At 46.6% G+C, this 7,595-nt stretch overlaps 2 protein-coding genes across 5 annotated transcripts in view; both read right to left on the bottom strand.

Moving 5' to 3' along the window:
- CDV3 (CDV3 homolog) overlaps positions 1 to 4,635 on the bottom strand; it is a 16,495-nt gene extending 11,860 nt beyond the window's left edge. For 2 of the 4 annotated variants that reach the window (XM_017872412.1, XM_017872414.1), the window contains exons 1-2: positions 4,521 to 4,635; positions 4,148 to 4,224 (exon numbers count right to left, since the gene is read on the bottom strand). In XM_017872412.1, coding sequence (XP_017727901.1) covers positions 4,148 to 4,158 — 11 coding nt within the window. In that variant the 5' untranslated portion in view covers positions 4,159 to 4,224; positions 4,521 to 4,635. The remainder of the gene's footprint in view (positions 1 to 4,147; positions 4,225 to 4,520) is intronic. The other 2 variants (XM_017872416.1, XM_017872413.1) reach the window with 1 other exon arrangement.
- Positions 4,636 to 4,749: 114 nt separating this feature from the next.
- LOC108529863 (translation initiation factor IF-2-like) lies at positions 4,750 to 5,878 on the bottom strand. The gene is made up of 2 exons (XM_017872395.1): positions 5,699 to 5,878; positions 4,750 to 5,505 (listed from the first exon to the last, which is right to left on the bottom strand). Exons 1-2 carry the CDS (start codon positions 5,861 to 5,863, stop codon positions 4,750 to 4,752), a joined length of 921 nt encoding a protein of 306 aa, XP_017727884.1. The 5' UTR covers positions 5,864 to 5,878.
- Between the last annotated feature and the right edge of the window lie 1,717 nt (positions 5,879 to 7,595).

Raw genomic sequence — 7,595 nt, 5'->3', positions numbered from 1 at the left:
AATCAAAAAAAAAAAAAAAAAAAAGAATGACCAAAGCAAAAAAACTCTTCATCCAGCAATTGGAGGGACTGAAGCCGAGAGATGCTTAGAGGGCTTGCCTAAATGCCAGTCAGCAGGGTAGAAATGATTTACGTATTTTATTGCTTTTTCATATTTACGTATTTCAGAAAGTATCAACTCTCCAAATGTCACAGCAGAACAAGAAACAAGTTCCAAACGGTTATTTCCATGGGAGACAGGCTGAAATTCAGTGTTTGATCCTAATATATAGCTTCTCATTAGCTAAATTTTATAAATAAACACTACGATACTGCTGTAAATTCATCACAATTCCACATACACAGTCTTAAATACATGTAAGTCTGTAAGGCACTACTGGTAGGGTGAGGAGAATAATGATGATACAAAAGGAAAATTTACTGAATATCGACTATGACAGCCAGCATTCCACCCCACTGTACAAAGTTAAACCTCACAGTAACACTAAGGCAGGCAAGAGACCCACTGTATGTATGTATGAGGAAACTTAAGTACCTTCCCCAGGCCTACAGAGTAGCAGAGTCAAAATAGTATAGGATTCCAGAGGCTATATTATTTCACATTACCTTTTAAATTCATTTTATCCTCTTTATAGCTCTAAGGTATGACGCAGAAATATTCTCTACTTTGAGATTTGAGAAATGCATTTTCTTTAGTAAGGCTGATACGATCACACATCCTGCAGCAGTATATTTATAAAGAATAGAACAGCCTTATCTCTTTACCTCGAGACATGGGAATTTATATATCCTAACTCCCCTTCCCCAACACTAGGGGGAAGCAGCTAAAACAAAAATCAGACTGGACTGAGCTGTTGGAATACCGGGCATCTCACAGGTTTGTCCCGATTATACCTAGCACTGCTGCAACAGTAAACTGGCGAGATAAACATGGCCTGATTAGCTATGCCTGGCCTGGAGGCTTAAAATGTCACTGCACCTCATCCAAAGAAATCTTTCCTGACCCATTCATGGATGATGAAATGCCTCTCCTCTGCCCTAGAGCACCTTGCACATCTCTTTGAAATTATCTACTGTTGTCTATTAGAGCATGACTTATATCTACAACCAGAAAACCTCACAGTGTCTAGCAAAGTAGTCACGTAAGTATTTGCTAGAATAATCCACCTTGGATAACATGACCAGCTCTACCTAACAGGTTTAAGTCTAGATTTCTCACCAAAGTCTCTAGAAAACCACTGGGCTCCAAGAACTCAATTATTTATTGAAATATGACAAACACTCAACACTGTATGCCTTCAAGAATTAAATCTTTCTAACATTCTCCCAAAAATCCATTTTAAAGATGGAAGTAGCTGGGCCTAGCAGCTCATGCCTGTGATTCCTGTACTTTGAGAAGATCATTTGAGGCCAGGAGTTTTGACACCAGCCCAGGTAACACAGTTCCCATCTACAGAAAAAAAGTAAGTTTAGTCAGGGGTGGTAACTCACACCTGTAGCTCCAGCTACTTGGGAGGCTGAGGTGGGAGGATCACTTGAGCCCAGGAGTTCAAGACTACAGTGAGCTATGATCATGCCACTGCATTCCAACCGGGGTGACAAAGTGAGACTGTCTCAAAAATATAAAAAAATAAAAGATGAGAGGCCTACAGGGCCTACAAACAACCAAGAATCTAACTCAAGTGACAGCTTCCTTTATAACCACCTCAATGGCTTCCTGCTCAAGAATTTGTCTATAATGGCACGATCTTGAGTAAGATTAATTTAGACACAAAATTGGACACATTAAGTACCCTGGTACTTAAATATCGAGCTGGTTGGTAAATGTGAAATAGGATCTTAATATACAGCATGTTTGCTGCTAATGAAAACTTTCCCCTTTCAGTACAGGTAAAGGCCTAACATGCTAACTACAAGGACCAGGGTCAAGAACTTTAAGATTGTATGTGACATCTGGCTGGGCTCAGAGGCTCACGCCTGTGATCCCAGCACTTTGGAAGGCCGAGGCAGGCGGATCACCTGAGGTCAGGAGTTCGAGACCAGCCTGACCAACATGAAGAAACTCCGTCTCTACTAAAAGTACAAAATTAGCCGGGGGTGGTGACACATGCCTGTGATCCCAGCTACTCAGGAGGCTGAGGCATTAGAATCGCTTGAACAAAGGGGTTGGAGGTTGTGGTGAGCTTAGATCGTGCCACTGCACTCTAGCCTGGGCAACAAGAGCGAAACTCTGTTTCAAAAAAAAAAAAAGACTGACGGTGATATCTGCAGCTAACTCTCAGTATACTGAGAAAGAGAATAAGATAAAGCACATGTAGCAGAGATTGGTGGATGAGCAGATGGGAAGGAGAGTTTCTCAGCGTTGCAGGTTAGTGGAATACCTCTACTAGGATGGCCACTTCGGGCCAGTAACTAGATGCTAAGAAAACAAAAAACAATATAAAAGCTAGTCTACTTCAGGTTGAGCAGAACTTAAATGCTTGTACTAGCTGATATTTACTTATGTCCCTGGCAAGGATGAAGTATGTAAGTTATTTAAGACACTTTTCATGATCTCAAGAGTAACCAAAATAGATCAAGACCAAAATAACCCTGAAGATGAACACGTAACTTATAGTCAATAACAGAAAAAACACAGGTTCTGTTTAAATAATATCCATAGTTTAACAAAATCAATTTCTAATCGTCAGTGAACCTGAAACCAAAATTTTATCTTCAGAAAAGTGCTACTTTTGCCAAGTTCGACATGGCCAAACACTATTCTTCCGGTCACTCACGTTTTCAAGAATCTGCAGTCACTTAGGAAAGAAAAGACTTAAGAAGAGCCAAACTTTACAACAGAACAGGAGCCACACACACAGGCAGTTCCACCACCTCAAATGGTAAGAACCTCACATTCCCTCCTCCCCCATTCTTTACAGGTCAAGCCCCAGGAGACAGAAAAGAGGAAGATACATGAAGGAAGCCAACAAGTGGTTGGGAATCAAACTTAAGTCTAATCACTTCTATTCAACACCACTACAAAGAAATCTCAAGAGTGTTGAGAAGCTACCGTTCCTGAAAGTTTCCCATTATCAATCAGGGGGTTTCACTTTGGCTAAGCTCACAAAATGATGTTTTCACAGGACATTAATATCTAGCTGTGGTAGGTATTCAACAAATTATTAACCCTGCTTTTTGAAAAAGTTATCTAAAGCTATGGATACTAACATCCAGAGAGGCCAAAAGACAGTTTTCAGTTAAGGAAAGTATTTCCTCCACTGTGCCTCGCACTCACTGGCATTGCTTATAAAATGCAAGCTTCAAACTGGAGACAGTTTATCAAAATCCATTTTTCTTTAAACCAGGAGCAAAGGATTTTTTAATCTTAAAACAGATCCATATCTTCACTTGTTTTTTTCCTACTTTATGAACCCTCCAAAATATGGCACTTACTTAGCATCAAAGTTGACTGCCATAGACTGGACTTGACAAAATGTTAATTTCAAATCTTCTAAACTACTCAATTTTTAAAAATTACTGTTTGCTTGAACTTTAAAAAATAACATGTTTACACATATAATTCCATTCCTATTAAGTTTTAGAAAAAATCATGGATAATGGTTGTGTTGAAGACGAATGCAGTGAGTAGGTGTTAGGAGGGGAACCTTGTTCTGTATTAGTAATACTCAGTTTCTTGACCTGCGTGCTTATTGCACAGGTTGGTTGCACTGTGTGAACACATAAAACCTCTATCTCTCTTTAAGTATGACATACTTCAATTACAAAAATACATTCACTGGCTTATTGGAAAGGATGTGAAAACATCCACATTATTTTGAAACCAAAACTAAGTACAATCACCGATGTTAACAGTGAAAATTCTGAAGTGACAAAATCCATTTTAGTTGTCTCAAATGAAAAGGCCTAACCAGAACTGGAAGTAGGCAAGCTCTCACAGGATTTTAGAGTCAGCAGCTAATTTGATGAGCACACGGAAGGGCTGCCTTCATGGAGTGAGAAAGAGTAGACAGAACCCATTTGAGTCCTAATAAGCATATCTAGAGCACAAGGCTACTATGATGCTGCTTTGGGGCTAAAGGAAAACCTAACTTGTATCCAGTATCTGTCCTAAAGGTTATCTAAACACATTTGTAACCATACCATACCTTATTTGCATTGCCTGAACCCTGAGGCCGCTGTAATCAACCTCTTTTTGCTCTAATTCTTTCCATTCATCTTCGTCCTGTAAAACAAACGCCATTTGATCAATTAAAGCTATTTGTAGACATATAACTAAGCAAGTAACACACTACGAAAAGTGGATCAAGTGGCTGGAACCTAAACTAAGTATGCACTTATATTCCGGTCAAAGCCCTTGCTTCGTTCTGGGGCAAACTAGGCTACATGGAGGACAAACATGCTCGCAGGCTAACACTGTACTTCCGCTGGGTTCCTGCATGAGAGCTGTTACTTTAAGCAACTAAGAAAAGCCCAAGGAAGAAGTCAGTAGGAATTTCACAACTACATTTCTAACCCAACCTTGCCACTGAGACTTTTCTTTTTCTTTTCACGGGCTTAGAGACTAAGTCATCACAAAAGAGCTGTTACAAATGCGGCTGCTGAAAGCGAAAATTCAGCTCAAACTACTGGGCTGAGGTCAGCACAAGGAATTACTCAGCCTAGACGTCACCCAATAAACGCTGCTCTGTGCTGGGCGCTGCGGCCCTAGACCTAGTGCCCCTGGAGGGTGGCGCCGCCCGGGCCTTGGCTAACGCCGAGCGACGCGGGGTGAGAAGGGCGGCTCCAGGGCGGGTGTCGAAAGGGGTCCCGGCCCCGGCGAGCCCTGCCCGAAGTGGGGAGCCTGCGTCACGTGGCGGCCCTCGCCCGTCCGCCCGGCCCCCGCGGCCCCTCCCGGACGCTTCCCCGGCAGGCGGGGGCGGGCACATGGGCGGCCCGCGCGCCGCCCGGGCCCCCGATGCCGGCCTCGCGGAACCCCCTCACCTTCGTCCAGCCTTGGTGGCGGCCGGCCGCCGTCCCCGCGCTCGCGGTCCCGCCAGTCGCCCGGCCGGGTCCCCGTGCCCGGCCCCCGCCGCCCGCCGCAACCCGCGGCTCCACTGCTCCCGCCGCGCTGCCGCTGCACCCGCGGCACTCGCCGCCCGGTTGCTCCGCTCCTTCTTCTTCTCTTGTCCCTCTTGGAAAGAAGTTGTCCAGGCTCCGCTCCTCCGTCTCGGCATGGCCTCGGCCTCCTCGACCTTGGATGGGTGGGGCCGACGGCGGGCTCGGGCCCGCGGGGCTCCGAGCTCGGGGTCGGTGCCGGCTCTGCGCTCACGGCTGCCGGGGCACGGCGACGCCTCAGCCCCGCGGGGTCGCCGGAGCGTGCGCGGCGAGGCGGGCGGCTCCCCCTGCGAGCTGGCGAGCGGTGTACGGTCCGCCTGGGGCTTGCTTGCGCCGCCGCTGTGCCCGAGCCTGCCGGGGCTGCCGCTGCTGCTGCGGCGTCGGAGCAGGATCCCTCTCTCCCCACAACCTGAGGGAAAAGGCACTGCGCGGAGCCAAAGGCTTGGCGAATGCTGGGCTAGCGGGCGCGTGCCGGAGGAAGGACGGCTCGCGCGCGCGCGCAGAGGCCCGGAGAGGAGGGGAAGGTGGGGATGGAAGGGGGGAAGGGAGGAGGAGGGAGGGCGGGCCGCTAGAAGAGAGAGGCAGCGCCTGCGCCTGCGTACTTTGCTCTGCCTGCCGCTGTGGGACCGCCAAGGGGCGGGCGGCGGGTGGAGATGGAGGCGGAGCTGGAAAGAGAGCCAATCAGGTGCCAGGACGAAGCGCTTAGGTGACAATCCGTGACCCAGACGGGGCGGAGTCCAGGAATGGGGGCGGGGAGAGGAGGGCATATGCAAAGTAAGTGACGTGCCTGACGATTCCGCTTTCCCGATTGGCGGAAGGTTTAGTCTTGAGGGCGGGCATTTTGAGGGCTGGTTGATGACTTGGCTAAAGAGGTCTAGCAGGAGGGGCAGTGGGTTCCTTTTGGGCGCATGCGCAGGATGCACGTGTGTTTCCTGGCCCAGAACAAACCGTGGCCCCAGAGTAGTCGTTTGAACTTTCGCGAAACGGACAGGCACTACGTTAAGGCAACTGTGTTAAAAAATTGTTCCTCTCCTCTGATCGTTTCTGTACTTCCACCCTCTCTGGTGTGGCAACCATTACTTTTTTTCTTTACAGGTTGTGAAAGTGAGAGGAGCAGTGATCCTGAAGTTTAGGTCCCATTTATTAAAAGATCTTTCATAGGCCGGTTGGTAGGTAGGGATTTTGTCTGAACTCTACCCTCTGGATTATGTTTACCAAGCTCAAGTTCAATAAATCCTATCTTCAACTCCCTAATCTGTAAAGTGGGTATACTAGCTCTTACATGATACGGGGGAGGGAGGGAAGAGAATCAGCATTAGCTGACCAGCACATTGCTTAACGTCCTGACTTGAGTCTAGATGATGATGCAGTTTATCCTTAGCTTCTATCCCTGATAAAAGGAGGAGCCTGTCTTATCATAGGGGTGGAGACCAAAATGCCCAGGCGAAAGCCCTGTTTAAATGGGTTTAAAGTCCATTTAAATACCCTTGGGGCCTTGAAAATGAAATGAATTCTATATGCAAAAGGTGGTCTAAAGTAAGCTCTTAAACTTTCTACTTCCTCCTTCTAAAAGCAGGAGAGGGAGCTGTCACAACCACTGAGGAAATGACTCAGACAAATGTTGGTAGCCCTATGGGGTAGATAGAACTCAGCCAGTAAATGGAGTGACTTCTTCGCCTTTTCCTTTACAGTTACCCCATTAAAGTTTCTCTTTTCCTACCCCCTGCTTACACTGCTATTAAAGAACTAACTAATGGCTGAGCGCAGTGGCTCACACCTCTAATCCCAGCACTTTGGGAAGCCGAGGCAGGCGGATCACCTGAGGTCAGGAGTTTGAGACCAACCTGACCAAAATAATAAAACCCCATCTCTACTAAAAATACAAAAATTAGCCGGGCGTGATGGCTAACGCCTGTAATCCCAGCTACTGGGAAGGCTGAGGCAGGAGAATTGCTTGAACCTGGGGGACGCAGAAGTTGCAGTGAGCCGAGATCGCGCCATTGCACTCCAGCCTGGGCAACAACAGCGAAACTCCGTCTAAACAAAAAAAAAAAGAAAAAAAAATCTAACTTCTGAATGTCAAATAAATCAAGGACCTAGCCTTGGTCAGCAAGTAGCTTGGGCTTACACATATGCTATTCCCCAAACATAAACAGCTGCCAAGGTGACTTCCTTCTATGACAACATGTATCTTCCTGTGATGCAGGCCAGGTTTAGTACTGCCCATCACCATCACCCTCCCTTACCATGGCTAATCAAATTTATTTTCTTTCTTTTTTTTCTCTCCTTCTTTCTTTTTCCCTTACTATTTTCTTCCTTCCCCTCTTTCCTCCTTCCTCCCTCCCTCTCTTTCATTTATTTATTTATTTACTTACTTATTTTTTGAGACAGAGTCTTGCTCTCGTCACCAGGCTGGAGTGCAATGGCACAGTCTCAGCTCACTGCAACCTCTGCCTCCCAGGATCAAGCGATTCTCCTGCCTTAGCCTCCCGAGTAGCT

The sequence above is a fragment of the Rhinopithecus bieti genome, unplaced genomic scaffold (assembly GCF_001698545.2).
Source record: "Rhinopithecus bieti isolate Rb0 unplaced genomic scaffold, ASM169854v2 scaffold_7308, whole genome shotgun sequence".
In the NCBI taxonomy this organism is placed as follows: domain Eukaryota; kingdom Metazoa; phylum Chordata; class Mammalia; order Primates; family Cercopithecidae; genus Rhinopithecus; species Rhinopithecus bieti.
The sequence above is the reverse complement of the archived record's forward strand: the minus strand, read 5'-3'. Positions and strand labels throughout refer to the sequence as shown.

What these genes read in the sequence shown, in the direction of transcription:
- LOC108529863 (XM_017872395.1), bottom strand. Translation starts at nt 5,863, where the DNA reads ATGCCCTCCTCTCCCCGCCCCCATTCCTGGACTCCGCCCCGTCTGGGT. An exon ending in ACAGCGGCAGGCAGAGCAAA is followed by an intron (nt 5,506 to 5,698) that starts GTACGCAGGCGC and finishes CTTTTCCCTCAG; the next exon opens with GTTGTGGGGAGAGAGGGATC.